This window comes from Triturus cristatus, chromosome 3_1 (genome assembly GCF_964204655.1).
Source record: "Triturus cristatus chromosome 3_1, aTriCri1.1, whole genome shotgun sequence".
In the NCBI taxonomy this organism is placed as follows: Eukaryota; Metazoa; Chordata; class Amphibia; order Caudata; family Salamandridae; genus Triturus; species Triturus cristatus.
The window spans coordinates 12,576,768-12,603,664 of record NC_140583.1 but is presented as its reverse complement, the minus strand read 5'-3'; the positions used below and the strand labels follow the sequence as shown (position 1 = coordinate 12,603,664).

The 26,897-nt window shown below is 48.6% G+C and overlaps 1 protein-coding gene across 1 annotated transcript in view; it reads right to left on the bottom strand.

Moving 5' to 3' along the window:
- PSMC3 (proteasome 26S subunit, ATPase 3) overlaps positions 1-26,897 on the bottom strand; it is a 137,262-nt gene that overhangs the window by 25,145 nt on the left and 85,220 nt on the right. The window contains exons 8-9 of the mRNA XM_085646541.1: positions 25,276-25,424; positions 16,566-16,662 (exon numbers count right to left, since the gene is read on the bottom strand). Of these exons, the coding sequence (XP_085502667.1) occupies positions 16,566-16,662; positions 25,276-25,424 (246 nt within the window). The remainder of the gene's footprint in view (positions 1-16,565; positions 16,663-25,275; positions 25,425-26,897) is intronic.

Here is a 26,897-nt window from a genome sequence, read left to right as displayed (position 1 = left end):
AGGGGAGGGAGCCAGGAGTAAAGCAGTCACTACGATGACTTGTTTCGTAATTTTGACTTTTCTCCCGTTCCTTTAGACCGCAGGAAGTTTAAAAAGAAGTCAGATCTTGGGCATTACAGTAAGTGTTGAGACTTAACAGCAGGCCTTGCCAATTAACACCTTTAGAAAGGCCTGGCCCAACTGGCATCTAATAAAGAGCTTACTTTCAATTTATGGTATTTCCCCCAAAGTTTGCCATTGGTAGGTGCTGCAAGGTGAACCCTTTTTGGGTGGAAATCTTCAGGTTTTCACTGTTTTTTGGAACTCACCTACTGATAACCTTGAACTCTGACACAGTGACATTGATGCCCAGCGCCCAGTGTATGTTCTCTGGCCCTTACAACATGTCAAAATTGGCTCAAACCCCAATTGGCACATTCAACTTTCCTATAAGGCCATACTGTATGGTGCAGAAATACACACACGACATGGAAAGTGAAATGCCACTTGTGGTCTGCAGCACCTGTTGTACCATCCACTACAATGGCAGTGAAAGGAATATGCTACTTACCAGTATGCATCTATTCTTGGCATGTAGAGCTGCAGATCCACACACTAGCATAGTAGATCGCCATCTGGTGTTGGGCTCGGATGCTTGCACCTTGTTGTTGTCTTGGAAGAAGACTTTGTAGTCACGAGATAGGTGACTCCTCCCTTGGACGATAGTGCGCATGGGCATCAACTCAGTCCTTAGATTGTTTTTCGCCATGATGGGAAATGGAGTTAGTAGAAGAAAAAGAGATGTCCATGTGTGTACATCTAAGTAAGATAGAACTGGAACAGATACAGGTCCCGGGGAGGTGGGTGGGCGTGTGTGATCTGCAGCTCTACATGCCAAGAACAGATGCATACTGGTAAGTAGCATATTCCGTTCTAGGCATATGAGCTGCAGATCACACACTAGCATACACTATACAGCAGTATCTCCCCTAGCGGTGGTCACCTGTATCGGTTGCAGTAGTTTGAAATAAAGTTTTAAGGACAGCTTGGCCCACAGAAGCTTGTTGCTTTGCTTGTACGTCAACACAATAGTGTTTAGTGCAGGTGTGTGTTGTAGACCATGTGGCTGCCTTACAAATGTCTTCTAAGGGAATGTTCCCTAAGAATGCCATGGAAGCCCCTAGTTTGCGTGTGGAATGCGCTCTAGGGGAAACTGTTAATGTGGGTTTAGCTTTTTGGTAGCATATTTGGATACATTTAACTATCCACCTAGCAATCCCAGATTCGGAGATGGGGTCACCCTTATGTGGTGGAGAGAAAGCAACGAACAATTGTTTTGTGTTGCGGAAAGATTTAGTTCTGTCAATGTAATAAAGAAGGGCTCTTTTAACATCCAAGATATGAAGAGCTCTTTCCGCTACAGAGTCTGGGTTTGGAAAGAACACTGGTAACTCCACTGACTGGTTAAGATGAAAAGGAGATATGACTTTTGGCAGGAATTTTGGATTTGTCCTAAGAACCACTTTGTTACGATGTAATTGTAAGAATGGTTCTTGTATGGTTAAAGCCTGGATTTCACTCACTCTCCTGAGAGATGTGATTGCGATAAAGAAAGCTACTTTCCATGTGAGGAACTGTAGTTCGCATTTATGTAGAGGTTCAAATGGGGGTCCCATAAGCCTAGTAAGAACAATGTTTAGATTCCACACTGGAGAGGGGGGTCCTTCCATGAAGGTTTTGATCGCAGGGACTCTAAAGAGTGACAAGTGCTGTCGATTTTGTAAGTAGGCTGCTAATGCTGCTAGGTGCAGACGTATGAGGAGTATGCTAAATTACATCTTTGTAAGTGTAGTAAGTAGCAAATGATGTTCTGGATGGATGCATCCAGTGGGTGTATATTATTGTTAGTGCAGTAAATGGATAATCTTTTCCATTTTGCAGCATAGCAAGCTCTAGTGGTAGGTCTTCTGGCTTCTTTTATAATGTTCATGCAGTCTGGTGGTAGGTTAAGGTAACCGAACTCTAGGACTTCAGGAGCCAGATCGCCATTCAGTTGACCTGGATCTGGATGTCTGATCTCTCCATGGTTCTGGGTTATTAAGGACGGGGAGAGACGCCGTTTTTGGTGTGGAACTAGTGAGAGTTCCAGTAGTGTTGTGAACCACGGCTGGCGTGCCCATATGGGAGCTACTAGGATCAGTTTGAGAGATTGCTCCCAGAGCTTTCGTACCACTAGTGGAATGAGTGGGAGAGGCGGAAAAGCGTACGCAAATCTGCCTGACCAGTTCATCCATATCGCATTGCCTTTTGACTCCGGGTGCGGAAACTTGGCGGCGAAGGTTGGGCATTTTGCGTTTGTGTGTGGCGAACAGATCTATGTCTGGTTGGCCCCATTTTTGGAAAAAGGGCAGTAGGACTTGGGGGATGTAGTTCCCACTCGTGGATCTGTTGTGTCTGTCGACTTAACTGATCGGCAATCTGATTGTGAACCCCTGGAAGGTGTTCTGCAAGTAGGTATATGTTCTGAGGAATGGTCCATCTCCAAATGTTCTGTGCGAGCTGGGACAGCTGCAGAGAATGTGTGCCTCCTTGTTTTTGTATGTAATACATGGCTGTCATGTTGTCCGTCCGGATGAGGACAGCCTTGTTCTGTACATGTAGTTGGAAGGATTTTAGTGCTAGGAATACTGCTAACAGTTCTAGGTAATTGATATGGAGCACTTTCTGTTGAGTGGTCCATTTGCCCTGACTGGTGTGTCCGAGGAGATGAGCTCCCCATCCTGTGAGTGATGCGTCTGTTGTGAGCACTATTTGTGGAAGAGGCTCTAGGAACGGCCGCCCTTTGGACAAGTTTGTTATGTTCCACCACTGTAGAGAGCGTATGTGTGCGGCTGTCCACCAACACCAGATCTGTGAGTGGTCCGTGAGCCTGGTTCCACTGACGTGCTAGACATTCCTGTAAGGGAAGCATTTGAAGTCTTGCATAAGGCACAATGAAGATGCAGGACGCCATCATGCCTATGAGCTGCATGAACACTCTTGCAGGAAGAGTGTGTTGGTTTTTAAATTTTGTGATAAGAGCTTGTATACTGGCTATCCTTGTTGGACTGGGATATGCTAGCGCTGTTGAGGTGTTTATGGTAGCTCCTAGATATTGGTGTATATGAGAGGGCTGGGGATGCGACTTGGGGTAGTCGATCGTGAACCCCAAGTTGTGTAATATTTGGATGGTTTGGTGAGTGTGTAGGAAACATTGGTCTAATGACTTGGCTTTTATTAGCCAGTCGTCTAGATACGGGAAGACATGAATTTGTTGTCTTCTGAGATGTGCTGCTACTACTGCAAGACATTTTGCGAATACTCTGGGTGCGGTGGTCACCCCGAATGGAAGGACTGTGAACTGGTAGTGTTGTCCGTCCACAACAAACCTTAGGTACTTCCTGTGAGCAGGATGTATGGGAATGTGGAAGTAGGCGTCCTTGAGATCTAGTGTGGCAAGGAAATCGCCTTGTTGCAGCAGCGGGAGCACCCTTTGAAGAATTATCATATGGAAATGATCTGAGTGTATATACAGATTTAGGGGTCTGAGGTCGAGTATTGGTCTCAAAGTCCCGTCCTTTTTGGGTATTAGGAAGTACCTTGAGTATACCCCTGTTCCTTAATGCTCTAAGGGAACTGGCTATTGCGTGCTTTTGAAGCAGTGAGAGAACCTATTGTTTGAGGAGCGTAAGATGGTCTGCGGACATTGGACGCTGTTTGGGTGGTATGTGTGGGTTGGGCAGCTGTAAGTTCCAGGCAGTAACCATACTGGATAATTTGTCTTACCCACCTGTCTGTTGTGATGGAGTTCCAGACAGGTAGGAACTGTGTTAGTCTGCCCCCGACTGGAGTGGAATGGTCTGGGGGGAGCAGAATAAAGTCACTGTTTTGTGGCAGGGGAGGTGCGAGTGTTAATACCTCGACCTCGTGCTTTGTTGTCGTTCCCTCTGTATCCGCCTCTAAAATATCCTCTATTGGGGGATGTTTGTGTAGTGGCTTTGAATGTAGATGAGGTGTCTGCGCCCATATTTTTGGAGGCTCCTCTGTAGAAGGAGCGCCGAAAGGAGCCACGCGTTTGTGGAGACTGTAATGCTCCCATAGACTTAGCAGTCTCAGTGTCCTTTTTCATTTTTTCAAGGGCAGTGTCTACAGCCGGCCCAAAAAGCTGTTCTTGGTTGAATGGCTGACTGAGTATGGTAGTTTGGACCTCTTGCTTAAAGCCTGAAATGCGTAGCCAGGCATGTCGTCTAAGGAGCACACTGTGGTGGACTGATCTCGAGGCAGTGTCTGCTGCGTCAAGTGCACATTTAATTGACGCATTTGAAATTAGCTTGCCCTGTTGGATAAGGTCTGGGTTTTATACTGGTCAGGCAGATGTTGTAAGAGATTTTCTAACTGGTCGTAGTGTGCCCTGTCATAACGTGCCAGTAGTGCTTGGGTGTTGGCAATACGCCAGTGATTAGCTGCTTGTGCTGCTACTCTTTTGCCAGAAGCTTCTAGCAGTTTGGATTCTTTATCCGGGGGTGGTGCATCTCCGGAGGTTTGGGAGTTGGTGCATTTCCTAGCATTGGAAACGACCAGAGAATCCAAAGGCAACTGTCCTTTGATGTAAGTAGGATCTTCAGGGGCAGGCCTATATTTCTATTCTAGGGTTAAGAACCCTGGCACGGACGGGGTCTTTAAATACTTCGGGGGCATGCTTAATGACTCCTTTGATCATAGGTAATATTTGCACTGACTTTTGAGATTGTTCAAAAGTATCTAAGAGGAAATCTTCCTCTGGTGCATCGGAGTGCATTTTAACCCCATGAAAAAGTGCAGCTCTATTTAATAATTGGCCAAACCCCAGGTGATCATATGGGGGAGATGGTTTTGAGGGATATGGATGTGGCTGTGGCTCTGGGAGATCTGTTGGGATAGGGAATGCCCAATCATCTAGTGGTGAGGTATCTGGATCCGTGAACGGGTCATTGGGATCACCCCCCCAGGTCATCATCATCATCATCTGGAGGTGGTGTATGTGGTGGAAAAGTTACAGGTAAGGGTGGTGTAGGCAGAGGAGGTGGGTTAGAAGGCAGTGTAGAAGAAGGGGGCATAGGCGCTGTTGCAGAGTCCTTCTTGTGTACAGGAACTGGAGCAGATGGTGTGTCCAGTTTTCGTTTTTTACATGGCACAGCCGTGGTATGTCCTGTTTCTGGGTTTATATAAATCTTTTTCTGCCTTGGATCAATAGGATCTGGGTGAATAAGTTCTTGTTCCTCGATAGCAGCTTTCGGTGCTAATTTTTTCGGTTCCGAGCGAAGTTGTGGTTGATCCTTATAGGTTTTGGCCTTAGGAGGCGTATCAGAGTCCTTAGCCGTTTGTTTCGGTGCCGAGGATGTTCATTTCGGAGCCGAAGCTGGATCTTTAGGCTTGGGAACCTTCGAAGCCGGCTTATCTATGGGCCTTGGCATTTTCGGAGCCGATTTGGAGGTGGAAGGCGTCGGAGCCGATTTCGGCACCGAGAGTTCTTTTGGCTTCGGTGCCGAAGGGGCCGAAGGGACAATTACATGCGGTTTGCTCGGTCCCGAGCTACCGGTAGGCTTATCTTTTTTCTTCAGAGCCCGGAGGCGGGGCTTCTGAAGGATGTTTTCGGTCTCGACTGGGGCCAACAGGCAAAGTCTTGACCACTGCCTTTGGTTTTGGAGGGGTTGGGGCAGGGGCAGTAGTACTCACACGTTGCCCAGGAGTGATAAGGTCTTCTGAGTCTTCTGCTTCTGAGATGATCGAGATCCTCGCAATCTTCCTCTGGGACATTGGGGCCTTCAACAAAGATGTCCTGTAGAGAGGTGTGGCTCACTGGTTAGAGGCGGCAGACCCGTAAGCAGAGAATTGGCCAGGGACCAGGGTTCAATTCACCACGCGGCAGGGTCGTGGACCAGGGTCAAAACGGATTCGATAATTCTCGCCTCGGTACCTACTCTAACCAGGAACACACTCGGCAACTCTGGGCATTAAGCTTGCCTCATCTCTACAACGGCCCCCCACAGACGCTGGGGATGCCTGGTTTCACCTTGGAGATACCCAGAAAGGGACCATCTCACAGGGATAGCCAGGACGGGTTCCCCAGCGGTCTATAGCGCCGGGACACCTCCTCGTGAGGTAGCTGTTCGCGCTCTACAAATATCAGTATTATTATTATTATGTCCTGTGGTTCCGAAGCTGGTCTCTGTGCCATGATGTGTCGTCTAGCCCTTCGATCTCGAATCGTCTTTCGATTGAAAGGATGCACAGGCTGGACAGCTGGACTCGTCGTGTTCAGGTGATAGGCACAGGTTGCAGACTTTGTGAAGGACTTACGGCGTGGATAGGCCCAACAGCCCACGTCGACATCCGGAATAGAGCCGATAAAATTGGGTCGAAGATGAAAGTGATTCGATGGTTTTTCTGGAAGTTTTGCGCTTCGAAAAGTTTGAAATTGAGATTTCCAACCGGAGCGGAAAAGTTGCATTCGAACCCAATGGCAGAAAAAAACAATCTAAGGATGGAGTTGATGCCCATGCGCACTATTGTCCAAGGGAGGAGTCACCTATCTCGTGACTACAAAGACTTCTTCCAAGACAACAACAAGGTGCAAGCATCCGAGCCCAACACCAGATGGCGATCTACTATGCTAGTGTGTGATCTGCAGCTCATATGCCTCGAACATAAGTTTTTAAGGTTACGTATGGGATTAAACCCAAATAAGGAGGGCACGCAATCGTGGATCAAGCAGTGGCCGGACTCTAACTGTAGACTTTGTGGTTGGCCCCAGGAAACTCTAGCTAATATTGTGTGTGTGTGTGTGTGCCCCATGTTGATTAAGCTTCGACGTACAGTTTTGAGACCACATTACTTGAAGCGCGGGGTGGGATCTGCTAGTCAGGCCTCAATTATGTTACTATCCGGCAAATTATTATGCCATTTGGTAACATTTTTATTGGCAGTTGAACAATGAATATGCTACTTACCAGTATGCATCTGTTCTTGGCATGTAGGGCTGCTGACATTCATATCTGTGCATAGATCGCCGCCTAGTGTTGGGTCCGGATGTTTGCACGTTGTTGTCCTGGAAGAGTCTTCGAAGTATCCTTGGATAGGTGACTCCTCCCCTGGACTACAGTGCGCATGGGCATCCTCTCCATCCTCAGATTGTTTTTCGCCATTGTGGCAGTGATGGAGTAGATACAGAAAGTGATGACCATGCTTGCAGTAATTCTGAGAGCTGCAGCTGCGACAGGCGCCGGGGAGGAGGGAGGGCGATATGAATGTCAGCAGCCCTACATGCCAAGAACAGATGCATACTGGTAAGTAGCATATTCAGTTCGAGGCATGTGGGCTGCTGAATTCATATCTGTGCATAGAATACATAGCAGTGCCCTCTATTAGCGGCGGCTACCCGTGCCAGCTGCAGCGGTCTGAAAAAGTGTCTTGAGAACAGCCTGTCCTACAGCTGCCTGCTGTTTTGACTGCACATCTACACAATAGTGTTTTGTAAATGTGTGTGTAGTGGACCATGTGGCTGCTCTGCATATATCATGCAGGGGAATATTTCCTAGGAAGGCCATGGAAGCCCCCAACTTACGTGTTGAGTGGGCTCGTGGTGGAATAGTTAATGTGCGTTTTGCCTTTTGATAACAGATTTGAATACACTTAACTATCCATCTGGCTATCCCTGCTTTGGAGATGGCGTTACCTTTGTGGTGTGGGGCAAAGGCAACGAACAGTTGTTTTGTCTTCCTGAAGGGTTTAGTCCTGTCGATGTAGTACATGAGGGCCCTCCGTACATCTAGTGTATGTAGTGCCCTTTCTGCAACAGTTTGTGGGTTTTGGAAGAAAACGGGCAGTTCAATAGTCTGATTCATGTGGAACTGCGATATTACCTTGGGCATGAATTTGGGGTTGGTACGTAGTACGACCCTGTTGGCGTGAACCTGAATAAATGGCTCTTGAACGGTTAGTGCCTGGAGTTCACTAACTCTTCTTAGGGAAGTGATCGCTACCAGGAAGGCCACTTTCCAGGTAAGGAATTGAATCTCGCATGAATGTAGAGGTTCAAAGGGTGGACCCATCAGGCGTGTGAGGACCAAGTTGAGGTTCCACATTGGAGCCGGTGGGTGACTAGGTGGAATGACTCGTTTGAGCCCTTCCAAGAATGCTTTGATGGCAGGCACTCTGAATAGAGAGAGGTGCTGCCTGGTTTGCAGATAGGCTGATATTGCGGTCAAATGGACACGTATAGAGGTGTACGCCAGATTGCATCGGTATAGGTGTAAGAGGTAACAGATGATGTTGTGGATGGATGCGTCCAGCGGGTTGATGTCATTATTATCGCAATAGATGACGAACCTTTTCCATTTGGCTGCATAGCAAGCTCTGGTAGTGGGTCTCCTGGCCTCCTTGATGATGTCCATACAGTCAGGTGGCAGGTTGAGATAGCCAAACTCTAGGACTTCAGGAGCCAGATCGCCAGGTTCAGCTGTTGCGGATCTGGGTGCTGAACCTCTCCATGGTTCTGCGTCAAATGTGCGGGTTTGATCCGCAGCCTTTGATGCGGCACCACGGAAAGTTCGAGGAAGGTGGTGTACCACGGCTGGCGTGCCCACGTGGGAGCAACTAGGACGAGTGTCAGGGAGTGTTGTCGGAGTTTGCGAGCCACCAGCGGTATCAACGGCGCTGGGGGAAAAGCGTACGCAAATCTGCCGGACCAGTTCATCCATATCGCATTGCCCTGCGACTGCGGATGTGGGAATCTGGCGGCGAAGCTTTGGCATTTTGCGTTTTCGCTTGTCGCGAATAGGTCTATCTCTGGATGACCCCACTGCTGGAAGTACGGTTGGAGTACTGATGGGTGTAACTCCCACTCGTGCATCTGGTGGCTGTGTCTGCTGAGCAGATCCGCCATCTGGTTGTCCTTGCCAGGGAGGTGTTCCGCCATGAGGAACATGTTCCTTTGAATGGCCCACTTCCACATGCTCTGAGCCAGATGAGACAACTGTGGAGAGTGTGTTCCTCCCTGTTTCTGTATGTAGTACATTGCGGTCATGTTGTCCGTCCGGATCAGCACGACCTTGTTGCATAGATGTACTTTGAATGCCTTCATGGCTAGGAAGATTGCCATCAGTTCCAGAAGGTTGATGTGCATCTTCTTTTGTTGTGTTGTCCATAGTCCCTGCACTGTGTAGTGGAGTACATGAGCTCCCCATCCCTGGAGAGACGCGTCCGCTGTCAGTACTATCTGTGGGACAGGCTCTTGGAACGGTCGGCCCTTGCAAAGGTTTTGTGGATTCCACCAATGCAGAGAGTTGTATGCCCGACCGCTCACCAACACTAGGTCTTTCAACTGTCCTTGAGCCTGATTCCACTGACGTGCTAGGCACTCCTGAAGTGGGCGCATATGTAACCTCGCGTGCGGGACTATGAAGATGCAGGAGGCCATCATGCCTATCAACTGCATAAACACTCGCGCTGGAAGCGAGTGATTGGGTTTGAACTTGGAGATCAGCAGTTGTATGCTGTTGATCCTCACTAAATTTGGCTGAGCTGTGGCCGCCAGAGTGTCTATAGTCGCACCTAGGTACTGTTGTACGTGTGCGGGCTGGAGATGGGACTTTGGGTAGTTTAGTGAGAATCCCAGACTGTGAAGAAGGTGAATGGTGCGGGACATGTGGCTTGCACATTGCTGGGCTGACTTCGCTTGAACGAGCCAGTCGTCTAGGTAGGGGTAGACGTGTATATGCTGTCTCCGTAAATGTGCTGCCACCGTAGTTAGGCACTTCGTGAAAACCCTGGGCGCTGTTGTCACGCCGAAGGGAAGGACTTTGAACTGATAGTGCCGTCCCTGAACAGTGAACCTGAGGTATTTTTTGTGTGAGGGGTGGATGGGTATGTGAAAGTACGCATCCTTGAGGTCCAGTGAGGCTAGGAAGTCTCCCTGCTTGAGAAGCGGAAGGACTTGCTGTAGAGTGAGCATGTGAAAGTGCTCTGAAAGAATGTACTGGTTCAGGGGTCTCAGGTCTAATATAGGCCTGAGCGACCCGTCCTTTTTTGGAATTAAGAAGTAGAGGGAGTAAACCCCCGTACCCTGCTCGTGGATGGGTACGACCTCGATAGCGCCTTTTAGAAGCATACTTTCTACCTCTTGCTGTAAGAGCGTTAAGTGCTCTGAGGACATAGGACGGTTTCTTGGTGGTATTGTGGGTGGAGTGGAGGTTAACTCCAGACAGTAACCGTATTTTATAATATCTTTGACCCACCTGTCCGTGGTGATGGAGTTCCACGTGGACAGGAACCTTTGTAGTCTTCCCCCGACAGGTGTTATGTGGTCGGGAGGAAGGGAGAGGGCGTCACTGCTTGTTCTTGGGGGAGGACCTGGTGTTGCCGTAGCCACGTCCTCTGCCCTTTGTACTGGAGCCACGATATCCACCTCGGGTGTTTTTATCGTAGGTGGTCTGTGTATTGCCTTTGGTATACGTTTGTTGTGACCCCTGTCCTCTACCTGCTCCCTTGTTTCCGGGGCGACGAAAGGAGCCGCTCCGAAAGGACTGAGTTTGGAGAGCGCCCATGGACTTTGCAGTGTCCGTGTCCTTTTTTATCTTTTCGAGGGTGGTGTCAACCTCGGGGCCGAATAAATAGTCGGGGTTGACGGGCTGGTTCAGTATGTTGTTTTGTACCTCAGGCTTGAATCCTGAGATTCGTAGCCAGGCATGGCGTCGCAGCATGACGCTTGTGTTTATGGCCCTGGCAGCCGTGTCTGCAGCATCTAGCGCACATTTGATGGAAGCATTTGTGAGTAGCTGTCCCTCTCTGATAAGAATTTCCGCACCTTCTTTGAAGTGGTCAGGGAGATGTTGGAGGAGGTGCTCCAATGTGTCATAGTGCGCTCTATCGTAGCGAGCGAGGAGCGCTTGAGTGTTGGCTATGCGCCATATGTTGGCAGCCTGGGCGGCAACTCGTTTGCCGGAGGTCTCTAGCACCTTGGACTCTTTGTCCGGGGGAGGAGCGTCACCTGTCGTTTGCGAGTGTGCCCTCTTGCGAGCATTCGCTACGACGATGGAGTCGAGTGGTAATTGTCCTTTGATGTAAGTAGGATCCCCAGGTGCTGATCTGTATTTTTTATCAATCCTGGGGTTTATCACTCGTGCCCTGGTGGGTTCTTTGAAAATGTCCTTGGCTGGTTTGAGGACCCCCTTCAACATTGGCAGAGTCTTTACATGTCTTTCTGAGGATGCAAAGGTGTTCATTAGAAAGTCATCTTCGATGGTATCAGAGTGAAGCTGCACCCCATGGTTATTGGCAGCACGTTCGATAAGAGCATTGAACGCTGCAGTATCCTCCGTAGGAGATGTCTTTGCCCCATAGAGTTGTGGATCCTGTGCATCGAGAGGTGCACTGGGGTCTGCAGGGTCGCCCCAAGTTTGATCAGGGTCCTGCTGGTCATCAGGGTCCGTGTCTACATGGTAGGGGACTTGGTCAGCCATGTAGTCCTCCAATGCGTCTGTATCGGAGCGTGTGGGGGAGAACCGGTGTGGATCCTGGTAGGATGAATGGAAGGGTTCATAAAGGAGAGGTTCCGATTCTGCAGGCAACTTCCTTTTTAGTGGGATCCTGAAAGGGTCCAATGGCGGCTCCGAAGTTATCCTTCGGTCCTGGAGAATCATTCTGCCAGTGCCGGCGTCGATGATACGTGCTGGAGACGTCTCAGCAGGTGTGACCGTAGGTTGGGTGACCCGTGTCCTGAGTTGGAACATTTTTGGGATTGTTGACGGAGGCAAGCCGAAGGTAATGTTGGTCGGCACCGAAGAGGCTGCGGGAGCTCCGACCGAACCGGAGCCCGATGTGTCCTGGAGGACAGGTGTGGTTTTGCTGCCTTGCGTCACACCAGGTCGTACTTGGGGCGCCTTCGAGGCTTTGGCACCGGCCAGGCTCGTAGAGGCGGCCGTAGATTTTTTCGGTGCCGGCGGGTCATCGAGTCGGGGTGAAGAGATCACCGTCGAAGTCTTCGATGCCTGAGGCTTAGGTGTCGTCGAGGGAGCGATGTGAGACACAGCAGGCGGTACGGCCCTTGGTGTCGTCGGTGCCGGTAGCCGAGCAGGTTTGTCGGTGCCGATGGCTTTTTTCCGTTTGTCGACTCCAACGTCGCCCGCCTCAAGTTCGGCACCGAAGTCCCTCTTGGTGCGGTCGGTGCCGACGCGGTGCGCTGGCGTCGAAGGCCTCGATCCGACCAGCGCTACTTTCAGTTTCGGTTTCGGTGGAACCTGAGCAGCTTTCGGTTTCGGTTTTGTGATAGGGAAACCAGCCTGTTTATGTAGTAATGGCTGCCGCTGAACGTCCGAGGCCGGGCCCGAGGGCGGGGCCGAAGAACTGCGGGATGGGTCTCGGGTAAGGCCCGAAGGCGATCCCTCGACCGGAGCCATAGGCTGTGGCACTGGTGTTTGAACGGTTTGAACAGGTAGGCCTTGTTCATCATTGGAGCTACTTTCTTCGGCCCCGAAGGCCTCCTCGTCGTCTCCTACCTCGGTGTCGTCTTCACCTCTGTGGAAGAGTGACTCGTCTTCCTCGTCCGATCCGGGTTCGTGTTCGGAAACGGGACTGGAGGGAAAGACTTCCAATTCCTCGACGTCCTCGGCCTCGCCGAAGATGTCTGTCGGGGCCGGTGCCGCGTGCTGCGCCTAGAGTCTCGCCGCTCGTCGATTCCGCAGAGTCTTCTTCGAGCGGAACCGGGCACAGGCCATGCATGTTGATTCGTCGTGGTCCGGCGAAAGGCATTTGTTGCACACCGGATGGACGTCGATGTGTGGGTACTTCGCATTGCATACCGGACACCTTTTGAATGGCGTCCTGGATTCCATCGTCGAAGTAGTCGATGGACAGGTAAATGCGAAAGCAGTCGGTGCTGAAAGTTAGTAAACTAACAAATTCTATCGAAACCCGATCGATAAACAGTACCGACGCGAACTAAAGGCCTTTTGGCCTTGAAAAAATATTTTCCTAACTTGAGCTAAGATAGCACATCCGAACCCAATGGCGGAAAAAAACAATCTGAGGATGGAGAGGATGCCCATGCGCACTGTAGTCCAGGGGAGGAGTCACCTATCCAAGGATACTTCGAAGACTCTTCCAGGACAACAACGTGCAAACATCCGGACCCAACACTAGGCGGCGATCTATGCACAGATATGAATTCAGCAGCCCACATGCCTCGAACTGTTTGATACAATAAGGTAGAACTCCAGTATTTTTGCGGCTCTTTTGACTAATAGTTTTATCTGGCTTATTATCTTTAATACTTAGTGATCATGTTGTGAGGGTGACAATTTTAAATGTACAAACAAATGTGCCACTATTACCATAAACTGATGCACTTTATTATTGTTTCAATATGATGGTTGCCGTAATAATCGCACTTTACAGTAAATTGATGCACTTTATTGCTTTGATATGATGGCTGTTGCAATAATTGCACATTAGTACCTTGAAATGTAATTTGTGCAGGAATACGTACATTAGAAACTCTCGAATTAGTTAGTTTTGCACCTTAGTATTAATACTTTGAATTACAACATGTGTAAACTTTTTTAGCTGAAAGTAATTGTTATTTGTTAGAGTATCTTCCCATTATGTATAAGGAAATAGAATGCTGGGCACGCCGTCATCTTAAAATATAAGATGTGCAATATTAGGCTGTAATTATTGATGTTATTGGATTTGATCTTATTGATAAGTTTTAAATTGTATATATGGAACAGTTTCTTATTTTATGTGTTGGGAAGATGTGCTGGTCGGCCGTGTTGGGGAGGCCGGCATCCGGGGTCCTGCGTTGGCCTGGATCCGCTCCTTTCTGAGCAATCGCCAACAGGCGGTCCGGCTCTCTCAGTTTTCTGCGGATGAGGTTAAGCTAACCTGTGGCGTTCCGCAGGGATCTTCCTTATCCCCTCTCCTTTTTAATTTATATCTCACCCCCCTTATCCGCTCGCTACGAGGCAGTGGCGTCACCGCTTTAATTACGCAGATGACATCCAGCTGGTTTTCAACATCAACTCTACGACCCAGTCCATCGATAACTTTCAATCCACTCTTTGTCACATCAGCGACTGGATGGGGGTGAACCATTTGAAGCTCAACCCCGACAAGACTGAACTTCTGCTTGTCGGGGGTATAGCTAACCCTTGGAATTCCACCTTTTGGCCCTCCAGGCTGGGCACCCCCCATAACCCCGTCAGCTCAGTGAAGAGCCTCGGGATTATCATCCGCGATGATCTCTCAATGAAATCACAGATCAGTGCGGTGGTGTCCTCTAGCTTTTTTCAACTGAGAAAAATCCGTAAGATTGCCCGCTTCCTGACCACCGAGGCCCTTACCCTGGTTCTGCTGGCACTTGTTATCTCCAGGTTGGATTACGCCAACTCTCTCTATGTTGGTCTACCTGTATACCAACTAAAGAGGCTCCAACTGGTCCAGAACCAGGCAGCACGGCTTATTCACCACCAACCCAAAAATCAGCATGTACGCCCTCTTCTGAAATCTCTCCACTGGCTCCCTATCACTGAGCGGTGCAAATTTAAACTGGGCTGTATTATTTTTAAGTCCCTTGTTGGTACAGGACCCTTGTTTATTTCTTCACTTCTGCACCCATATGTCCCTTCCCGCAACCTTCGTTCTTCTTACCTGGCTCTACTTCAAATCCCCACTTTCAAACGTAAAAAACATGGAGGACTAAGGTTCTCATTCCTTGCCCCCTCCTTCTGGAACGCCCTTCCATTAAGTCTGAGACGGGCTTCCCCTTTAATCCATTTCAGGTCTCTCTTGAAAACCCATCTGTTCTGTATAGCTTACAACTAGTATCTCCTTAGCCCCCTGGACTGTTTTGTTTTCTTTCTCTTTGCCCCCAGCACCAAGAAACCGTCTGGTGTTAGCTGCGCTTTATAAATTCTTTTTACATTACATTACATGTTTTGCTTGTAATGAATTTAAGGATTAATTTAGTTTTTAAGATTGAGATGTGAAGTGTTGTAATTGCAAGGCTTTAAAATAATGAAGCAATAAAGAATATTACATGTTATTATTGAATAGGATGAAAAATAAGTCCTGTGTGAACCACGGTTTCTCATACGCTGGAAGAGAGCGTCAGAGGGGCAGATGATTGCAGTGCAGGTTTGCACTCCTGTTGGAAGGATGGGGCAGGAGTGTTGAGGGGCTCCTTGCCGCCCCCCCCCCCCATTTATTCTTTAAGTAAACCTAAACTCTTTCTTTTAGTTAAGAGGAAGTGGGAAAGATGGGGCCCGAGCAACAAGGAAGGGTTTTAACTTCAGATACTTCATGTAAAAGAGTTGCAGCTGCTGCGAGCATTAGATGGAAGGATCTTTACGCCAACTTTATGCCAATGAAATACGGGCGATATATGGAGAGCTAAAGCCAGTCTAAGCCCTGAATTAGGAGACAGATGATGTTTAACAGGTAGAATTTGATGAGAACAGGTTACTAGAATAGTCCAATGGCCATTAGCTTGGGAAATGCTTGGAGATATCGGCAGACTGGAAAGATTGCAGGGTGCATGTTTACCGACAGAGCACCCGATGCCAAAGGAAGCCTAAATATATACATAGTTAAGCAGCTCTTATTTGGTGACAGGTCTGAGAGACTACTTAAGCACTAAAGCCAAATAGCCAGGTAATGTAGCCAGGTAATGTCTGGAACCATCAAACCAACGTTTGGTGACCAGATCAGATGTAAGGAGGCAAAAGTCACCATGACCTGCAAGACACAGAAGAAACAGATTTTTAGAGGAAACCAAGAAATTAAAGTAGGGATGCTGCATAGCAAACATTAAAGTGCAGCTTGTGGAGGAGTGGTTTAAATAGCCCATAATCCACCTTAAGTTATGTGTAAAGGAGAGTGGCTTCAAGCTACAGTACAGCAGCACCAGTTACCTACAGGGCATGAACATCAGCCATTCGAGAGACCCTTGCAATGAAAAGGATTTCCATCCAGACAACCTCAAAAAACTCACTTAGGATCCTATAATGAGATATAAAAAAACATCCTTTCAATTTAGAACACAATGCAAGACCTCCTGCTATATTGATCATAAACAGTATCTAACCAGGAGACACCATCTTAATAGATTTCTTCATCACAACCATGACTGTCCCGTTCTTCACAACCACCAGAAGCAGGAGTACAGCCAGTGTCACTCTTTGAAGTGGGCTGCCCTGAGCGGTCATTGCTTTTGGACCTCGTACAGGAGCAATGAAGAAGCCGTGTGATTCAGGGGAGATGAGCGTAGGGGGGTTGGAGAAATTGCTGAGTGACTGCTCAATGCCTAGACACTTATTTTCAGGGTGTACCCTCCTTCCTTACCACAGTTCTCCTGCATCCTTCCCAAGGACCCATTCATTCCCTTTCCCCTGGGGCCCTCTGTTTCCTCCTCCAGAGTTAATTACATCTCTGAATTGAAGTTGATCACCCACAAGACTTTGCCTTCCATTTAGACACTGTGTTAGGCCATGGGCGGCCCCAGAATGACTTACTTTGACTTGTGTGTTGGGCTGGAATCCATCCAACTGGTTCAGGAGTTCGAGCATGGTTCTTTGCACTTCTCGATCACCAGCCTTCTCGCTGTCAAACCTGCACCAGAGATGAAACATGAACAGCTGCATTCCGATACAACAACATGGGTAGATAAGAAATGAGTGGTCGCTTGCAGTCCTGGTACTGAAGTCACAAACATTAGAATAATGCCACTCTGCCTGTGGGCACCATAGAATAAATAGAAAGTTGAGGAGTCCAACATTTCCATATGAGGCTGAGCACGCTCCAAAAGCTTGCCACAGGTAAGGTTTTCAGAGTTTCACCTGTACAGTACAAACACCCGTCTTCAAACTACATCACAACACCTAGAACACAAAGGGGTTCCTATAGGTCTCGCATTGAGGGAGATGCAGCCTGCTGCTCCCTTAAGATTCTACCACTCATGATGCCGTTGCCTCAGTCAGCTCTTTCCGAAACCCTCAGTGGAGACCAGCACATAGAATCACCAATGTCATCCTCTGGGAGGAAATTCACTCAGCAGGTAAGCGGGGTTATGGTTACTTTTTCTAACTCAGTGTTGGATCCTGGATGCAGCACTGGTACACCACCTGTAAACAGTTGGAAGAATGTAGTTTGGTTATACAGGCGATTTTAACGAATATTTGTAAGTTTGCAAAATCGACACAGAAACTTTTTCAGTAAAAACCAGGCAATGTTATCCTCTGGAAGGAAATTCAAGTTATGGGTAAAGTATGTTCTGGCTACTTTTGTAATCCATTGCTGGACTCCTAGGTTCAGCACTGGGACATCTATCTAAAACAGGCAAGTAATTACGTTTTCACAATTGGTGCGATTTTTAAAGAATATTTGTAGTTTGCAAAAATCGACAAGAACTTTCACAGAAAAACAGTCAATGGTTTCCTATGGAAGAAAATTGGGTTAGCGGTAAGCATGGTTGTAATTACTTTTCAGGGTCAGTGCTGGGCACCAAGATCCAGCACTGGGATCTCTCCTGATAACAAGTGAGTAAATTAGTTTTCGTAATTCGGCTGATTTTAGATGAATATTTTAAAGTTTCAAAACGCGACACTTCCAAGTGAAACCAGTCAATGTTATCCTATGGAAGAAAAGTGAGTTATCGGCTTTTGGGCAAGTACTCGACTGGCAGAGTAAAGGTTCTGGGCATAGACTCGGGGGTCTCCCAGGGTCAGGTAGGTACAGCTGTTACACCCTCAGCGGCACACGGGCAGCCGGGTGCAGAGTGGGTTAGGCCCAATGTTTTCCTATGGGAGGCAGGGGGCCTTTGGTTGGTGGCTGCTGGCTAGCAGGCCACGCGGCTGTGGGAGCTGGGCTCCTGGTCACTTGCTCAGGGCAAATGGGGAAGTAGATTAGAATAGAGGTTGCACTGCCAGGGGCACTCGCGCGGCTGGGTGCAGGGTGCTTTTGAGCCGTCGGGCGCTCAATGGATTTCAATGGAGAAGCTCAAGAAGGAACAAAGGCTGAAAGCTCGGGGACGAAGATTCTTCCGGTACGACCACCACTTCGAGAGGTAAGTTGGGTAGTTGGAGGATAGGTAGGCACCCAGGAATTGGGAACAGGGGGCCGTAGGGTGCAGGGGTGCCTTTTGGTGTCAGGAAATCTTACCCTCTGCTGGTCGCGGTTGGAGGGGTCCCTGGTTCTGAGGCTGCAGGCGTCATCAGGAGTGTCGAGGTGGGTCCTTGGGTGCTGGATTCGGGGTCACAGTCACCGGGGGGACGTCCTCGTGGTCTTTGTTCACTCCAGCACAGGCCAGGCTTGGCGGGTGCAGTGTGCAGGGTTCGCGGTTCCTGGCTGATGCCAGGGGTAAGTTACTTGCATTGTGCAGTACCACTGCTCGTGGGAGTCCCAGGTAGTTAAAGTCACAAGGCAGTCAGATCCTCTGGGGTTTTTGAGGTTGCTGACCACTGGAGATGCCGGAGTTTAGCAGGAGCAGGTTCGAGGGTCGACAGGCCGGTAGGGCTGGGGACAAATCAGTTGGTGTCTTCCTCTTGTTAGCAGCTGCACGGCAGGTCTTGTTCCTTGTTCTTTCTTGTTTCGGAATCTGGATCTCAGGAAGGAAGGTTCAGGGTGCCCCTAAATACAAAATTTAGGGGCGTTACAGGTAGGTAAAGGACAGGGACCAATGGGTCCCTTCCCTGGGGTGGGTACACCCCCCTTTCCTGCCACTCTGCTGTGGGAGGGGGGCAGTAGCCTAATCCTGATTGGGCAGGGCTCCCCATCTTCCAGATGGCGAGAGCCCGGGATGTGCTTCAGCTCGCCTCCCCCACCTGAGGGGTGGGGTTGGCAGAGGCTGGCATACCCCCTTTCCTCACTTAGCTTTTCCCGCCAGAGAGGGGGTCAGAACCGGTGGGGGCCAGTTGCAGCAAGTGGCCTGGAGAAGCTCACAAAGGCGGCATGCCTTTGAAAATTCCCCTGCCCATCCTGGGGGAGGAGACTTAGCACCTCACCCAGGATGTGCATTGTTGCAGGCCCAGGAGAGCGGATGGCTCTCCACCCAGGGGTCCAGCCACATGTCTGCTGTGTGGCAGCCTAGGCAGCCCCTCAGACAAGATGTGGATTGTAGGTTAGGTTCAGGGGGCAACTCTAAGTTGGCCTCTGTCGTGCATCTTACAGTAAATCCCACACTGGCATCAGGGTGGGTTTACGGTGCGGAGAAGTTTGATACCAAACTTCTCAGTCTTCAGTGTAGCCATCGTGGTGCTGTGGAGTTTGTATTGACTAACTCCCAGCACCATATACTCTTAATGGCAGCACTGCACTTACAGTGCCCAGGAATGGACCTGGGTACTGTAGGGGCACAGGCCTTGTGCACCTGTGCCCACACCACTGGCATAGGGCACCCAGCTAGAGGGGTGACTGAGGTATGCCAGGGCAGTGTGTGTTGTGGGCAAGGCATACAGGGGTGTTTGCCATGTCAACTCTTTGTTTTGTTCTGCACCAAGACACTCAGCCTGCAAAGGCAGTGTGTGTTTGTCAGGGTACAGGGCCTCTAAGGGTGGCACAATAAGTGCTGCCGCCCGTAGGGGCCTTCTTTGGTCACAAGGCCCTGGGTACCTAGGGTACCATTTACCAGGGGCGGATATGTGACCAGAGATGCCAATTGGGTTTTGGCTGTTAGGCAGTTTTTAGGGAAGGAACACAGGCCCTGGACACCTGATTGGCAGGAGCACAGGGCACACCAAGGAAAAGTGCATCAGTTATCAGGCAAAAAGTGTGGGGGGGGGGTTACTGCCACAGAAACCGACTTCCTTACACTCAGGCGCCAGATTGCCTCATTCAGCTGAGTTGGGTCGGGGTGCCCTATCTCTCCATGGTTCTGCGTTAGTAGTGATGGGGAGAGGCGCAGTTTTTGGTGTGGGACTAGTGAGAGTTCCAGTAGTGTTGTGAACCACGGTTGACGTGCCCATGTGGGAGCTATTAGGAGCATTTTGAGAAACTGTTGTCAGAGCTTGCGTACCACTAGTGGAATGAGTGGGAGTGGCGGAAAAGCGTAGGCAAATCTGCCTGACTAGTTCATCCATATCGCATTGCCCTTGGGACAATGGGTGTGGAAACCTGGCAGCGAAGGTTGGGCATTTTGCGTTTGTGTGTGGCAAATAGATCTACGTCTAGTTGGCCCCACATCTGGAAAAATGGTAGAAGAACTTGTGGATGTAGCTCCCATTCGTGAATCTTGTCTGTCGACTCAACAGATCCGCAATCTGATTGTGAACTCCTGGAAAGTGTTGTGCAAGCAGGTTTATGTTTTGTGGGATGGCCCATCTCCAGATATTCTGTGCGAGCTGGGACAGTTGTTTCTGTTTGTAATACATGGCTGTCATGTCCGTCCAGATGAGGACAGCCTTGTTCTGTACATGGACTTGGAATGATTTTAGTGCTAGGAATATTGCTAGTAGTTCTAGATGATTGATATGGAGTAAGCCTGGGCAAAGCACTACGCTAGTGTAGTTTGCGCTACTTCGCACTACGCAAATTGCACGTAGCACAGTGCAAACACGCGTAGCTTTGCGTAGTGCAGCGGTCATTTTTTGCTTACTCGCGGTCCTCAACGTCAAGTTGGCGACCGCGAGCAAGCAAAATGACATCCCGGCGAGACTTTTTCCTCGTTCGCGATCAGCAACATCAAGTTGGCGATCGTGAGCGTGGAAAATAAACCTCCCGGCGAGATGCTCAACGCGGGAAGGTCAGGTTTCTCATTGCGAGTGGTCGCGTATGCTTGCGACCGCTCGCGATGAGAAACTACCAGTCCGCATTGAGAAAGCTGCCGCTCGAGTAAAAATCTACTCGAGCGGCAGAAAACTACAGCTCGCACTGTGCAAGATGCCGTTTTCAATGATTGCACAGTGCCGGATCCTTGTCCGCACTGTGCAATCATTGAAAACGACATCTTGCACAGTGCGAACAGGGTACTTCGCAGTTCGCGAAGTGCTACGCGTAGCTCGCGTAGTGTGAAGTGCACTTTGCATAGCTACGCGTAGCGCTACTTCGCGAACTACGCCCAGGGTCAATATGGAGCACCTTCTGTTGAGTGGTCCATTTGCCTTGAGTTGTGTGATTGAGGAGATGGGCTCCCCATCCTGTGAGTGATGCGTCTGTTAGTACTATCTGTGGAACAGGCTCTAGGAACGGCCGCCCTTTGGATAAGTTTGTTGTGTTCCACCACTGCAGAGAGCGATGTGTGCGGCCGTCTACCAACACCAGATCTGTGAGTTGTCCTTGAGCCTGATTCCACTGATGTGCTAGACATTCTTGTAAGGGACGCATTTGAAGTCTTTCATAAGGTACAATAAATATGCAAGATGCCATCACGCCTATGAGTTGCATGAGCACTCTGGCTGGGAGAGAGTGTTGGGTTTGAAATTTGGGTGATGAAGGCTTGTATACTGGCTATCCTGGCTGGCCTGGGATATGCTAGAGCTGTGGAAGTATTGATTGTGGCCCCTAAATATTGATGTACATTAGAGGGCTGGAGATGGGACTTGGTGTAGTTGACAGTGAACCCCAAGTTGTGCAATGTTTGGATGATTTGATGTGTGGTGAACACAATGGTTGAACGACTTGGCTTTATTAGCCAGTCTTCCAGATATAGGAAGACATGGATTTGTTGTCTCCTTAAGTGTGCTGCTACCACTGCAAGGCATTTGGTTAATACTCTGGGTGCGTTGGCGATTCCAAATGGAAGGACTGAACTGTTAGTGTTGTCCGTCCACTACGAACCTTAGATACTTCCTGTGAGCAGGATGTATGGGAATGTGGAAGTAGGCGTCCTTGAGATCTAGTGTGGCAAGGAAGTCTCCTTGTTGCAGCAATGGAAGCACTTGTAGAGTGATCATGTGGAAATGATCCGAGTGTATATACCGATTGAGGGGTATGAGGTCGAGTATTGGCCTTAGAGTCCCGTCCTTTTTGGGGATTAGGAAATACAGCGAGTAAACCCCTGTTCCCTGATGTGGTAAGGGGACTGGCTCTATGGCTTGCTTTTGAAGCAGTGAGAGAACTTCTTGTTTTAAAAGTGTAAGATGTTCTGTGGACATTGGACGCTGCCTGGGTGGTATGTTTGGGGGGGGTATCTGTAAGCTCCAGGCAGTAACCATCCTGGATAATCTGTCTTACCCACTTTTCTGTTGAGATGGAGTTCCAGACAGGTAGGAACTGTGAGAATCTTCCCCTGACCGGAGTGGAATGGTCTGGGGGAGTCGAGGGAAGTCCGTTTTTATTAGCAGGGGAGGTGCGAGTGCTATTGTTACCTCGGCCTCTCCCTTTGCTGTTATTCCCCCAGTAGCCTCCTCTAAAATATCCTCTGTTGGGGGATGTTTGAGTGGTATTTTTGAAGGAAGATGAGGTATCTGCACCGACGTTTTTGGAGGCTCCTCTATAAAAGGAGCGCCGAAAGGAGCCGCGTGTGTGTGGAGACTGCAGTGCTCCCATGGATTTTGCAGTCTCTGTGTCTTTCTTCATTTTCTCGAGGGCAGTGTCAACAGCCGGTCCAAAAAGTTGTTCTTGATTGAACAGCTGAATTAGAATGGCTGTCTGTACCTCTTGCTTGAAGACTGAAATGCGTAACCAGGCACGCCGTCTGAGCAGAACACTAGTATTAATAGACCTAGAGGCAGTGTCTGCTGCATCCAGGGCACATTTAATTGAGGCGTTTGTTATTAGTTTGCCCTCTTGGATTAAATCGTTTGCTTGAGTTTTATATTGGTCAGGCAAATGTTGTAATAGGGTTTCCAGTTGGTCATAGTGGGCCCTATATCATATCTAGCCAGCAGTACTTGCGTGTTGGCTATGTGCCAGTGATTGGCCGCCTGTGCAGCTACCCTTTTGCCTGATGCATCTATTAACTTGGATTCTTTATCCGGTGGTGGTGCATCCCCGGAGGTTTGTGAATTGGCGCGCTTCCTAGTGGTGGAAACCACTAGTGAATCAAAAGGCAGCTGTCCTTTGATGTACGCAGGGTCATCAGGGGCAGGTCTATATTTTTTTTATCGATTCTAGGATTAAGAATCCTAGCTCGTACAGGATCTTTGAATATTTCAGGGGCATGTTTAATGACCCCTTTAATCATTGATAGTATTTGTACAGTTGTTTGGGACTGTTCAAATGTTTCTAAAAGATATTCCACCTCTGTCGTGTCTGAGTGCAAGTGCACACCATGAAAAACAGCAGCCCTATTAATGAGTTGTCCAAAACCAAAATTATCAATGGGGGAGATGGTTTTGTTGGGTATGGTTGGGGGCTTGGGCTATCTGGTGGATCTATTGGGTCATTGTAATCCCAATCGTCTTGTGGGGTCTCGTCTGGATCCGTGAACGGGTCATTAGGGTCTCCCCCTAAGTCATCATTATCATCATCTTGTGGTGGTGTATGTGGTGGAGAAGTTATGAAGTTATAGGTAGAGGTGGTGTAACAGGTTTAGGGAGAGGAAGAGGGTTAGAAGGAAGGACAGGAGAAGAAGGAGGCAAAGGTGAAGTGGCACAGTCCTTCTTGACAGGCACTGGAAGGGTATGTGCTGTGTCTGACTTCCTCTTTTTGCATGACACAGCTGTGACATGTCCTGCTTTGGGATTAATGTAGATCTTTTTCTGTTTGGGATCGACAGGATCCGGATGAAACAGTTCCTCTTCCTCGATAACCGCGTTCGGCGCTGGTTTCTTCGGTTCCGAGCGGGGCTGGGTTTTGTAATCTTTGGCCTTAGGAGGCGTGGTAGAATCCTTTGGCTTCGTTTTCAGTTCCTAAGGCTTGGTTTTCGGAGCCGAAGTATGATATTTAGGTTTGGAAGTATTAGAAGCGGTTTATCTATCGGCCTCGAGGTGTTCGGGGCCGGTTTGTCTTTCGGCACAGACTTTGGAGCCGAATGTCCTTTTGGCTTCGGTATCGTAGGTGCCAGTGGGACTATTACATGCGGTTTGCTCGGTCCCGAGGTACTGGAAGGCTTGTCTTTTTTCTTCGGAGCCGGGCACGGAGGCGGGGCTTCTGAAGTGTATTTTCGGTCGCGACTGAGGCCAACAGGCAAAGTCTTGACCAGTGCCTTCTGTTTTGGTGAGGTTGGGGTAGGGGCAGTAGTACTCACTCGTTGACCAGGAGTGATGGGGTCATCTGAGTCTTCTGCCTCTTACACGATTTGTAGATCTTCGGAATCTTCATCTGGGACATCTGGGCCTTCGTCGAAGATGTCCACTGGTTCCAGAGCGGATCTCCGCGCCATGATGTGACGTCGAGCCCGACTATCTCGAATGGTCTTTTTCGATCGAAAAGAGGCACAGGCTTGGCAGCTGGACTCGTCGTGTTCTGGCGAAAGGCACAGGTTGCAGACCTTACGATGGTCACTGTGTGGGAACTTAGCTCCACACTGGGGGCATTTTTTGAAAGGCGTCCTTCCCATGAGCCGTAGGCCTTAACTGCGTTGATGGGCCCAGCGGCCCGCGTCGACGACTGGAATCGAACCGATGAAAGGTGCGCCGAAGATTTCAATGTTCGAAGTCAACTCGAAAAGTTAGAGAAAGATTTGCGCGTCGAAAAACGTTTGAAAACAAAGTTTCGAACCGGTGCGCAAAAGTTGCATCCGAACCCAATGGTGGAAAAACCATTGGAGGATGGAGTCGATGCCCATGCGCACTATCGTCCAAGGGACGAGTCACCTATCTTGTGACTACAAAGACTTCTTCCAAGACAACAACAAGGTGCAAGCATCCGAGCCCAACACCAGATGGCGATCTAATGCTAAGTGTGTGATCTGCAGCTCATATGCCTCGAACATGTGCATACACCCCGCTAAACACACATGTATGCATGCTATTCACAGATCTACTATTTTTCATTGACCTTCCCGCAGTTCATCAGTACTACCTTTCTCGTCCGTTGTATTTGGACACTCCTTTTTTCTGCAGTACTCTAACCCAAGCTTTAGCACTTCTTCCCTCATCACTGCCTCTTGTATCCCTTTCCCTTAAATCTTCCACTTTTTGCTACACTACTTTCCTTCCTTCCATTAGCATTCCTTCAGCAATCTTTACTTCAATCCCTGCTCTTTGACACTGCTTAAGTTTCATTAAGTGGCTTCGCTCAGAGTAGTTACCATTCTCCACCCTACCCTCCTATCGTTACTATCCGCACTTTCCAGCAGCCATCATTATTCCACAGTGAGTTTTCTCACATGGTCTCCAGTCTCACCTCTTGGTACCAATGGCATCCAGTTCATCAATAAAGATGATAGAAGGAGCTTTCTCTTTAGCCAAGGCAAAAGCATCTCTGACGAGTTTGGCACCATCGCCAATGAACATCTGTACCAGCTGTGGGCCTGCGAGCTTCAGAAAGGTGGCCTGCAGGAAAGATACAAAGGTAGCATGAGACACGAACAGCCATCCCACGTAAGGTTCATAAAGCGTTATCGGCTGCAGAGGGGATGAGGGACACCGATCAGGCGAGTGAGATTCTCCTTGTCGTGCAAATCTGATTCCTTACATTAATCTGGCCTGTGCGTGCCCAATACCTTGCCGCCTTAAGGTGCACCTGGTTGTAAACCTGAAGTGCACTATATACCCTTTTCTTACCCTGTGTATGGAGCAAGTAACACTTTCCTAATCAAGATGCGAGCAGAGTGCTCCCTTTTCTTACCCTAGTGTATGGATTGTGTGATTGATCCCTGATCTAATCTACACGTGTGCAGTGTGAGCTCTTTTCCTACCCTGTGCATGGAGCGTGCGACTCATTCCTAATTTGGATGGTTGCAGCGCGTATCCCCATTTCTTGCTCTAGTATAGGAAGTGTGTGACTCATTCTTAATCTTATCTGGATGTGTGCAGCGTTTGCCCTTTTCTTACCCTAGTGTATGGAGCGGGTCTCATTCCTAATTGAGATATGTGCAGCGTGTGCCCTTTTCTTACCCTGAAATGGTAAAGTGGGACAACCCAATATACCCTTGCAGGCTTGGGCAATTATAAGAGTATTAGGTAAAGTGTGCCAACAAGGGATTTTACTCAAGAAGACTTGATTTTTCACCAATTGTCTTTTAGGCGATTGATAGTTCACGGTTATCAAAATCATGAACCAACAATCAAATTGATTAATTAAATCATGCAATAAATGCAAAAAAGATTAAAACAACAAAAACACGGGTATGTCTTATAATCAATTTATGAATATATTTTCAATTGTAAATCCAATTTAACAGGGTACAATCAAAGATGAAGTTACTTCAATGCATACACATGAAAAAGGTATGGTACAATTTAACCTATGCGTCATGGGTAAAAACCTCCATTCCTTATTCACTTGGAGAAGTGAGAGATATCCTAATAGATAAGACAGTCACTTAGAAAACATCAATTATCGAGGAAATGGACAGTACAGTAAAGTGACTGTAATTTGTGTGTTCACAAGCGTGACTCATTCCTAATCCAGATGAGTGCAGCACATGGCCTTTTCTTATCCTGGTGCATTAAGTGTGTGACTGATTCCTAATCCAGATGAGTGCAGCACATGGTCTTTTCTTATCCTGGTGTATTAAGTGTGTGACTCATTCCTAATCCAGATGAGTGCAGCACATGGCCTTTTCTTACCCTGGTGTATTAAGTGTGTGACCGAGTCCTAATCCAGATGAGTGCAGCGCATTGTCTTTTCTTATCCTGGTGTATTAAGTGCGTGACTCATTCCTAATCCAGATGAGTGCAGCACATGGTCTTTTCTTATCCTGGTGTATTAAGTGCGTGACTGAGTCCTAATCCAGATGAGTGCAGCGCATTGTCTTTTCTTATCCTGGTGTATTAAGTGCGTGACTCATTCCTAATCCAGAT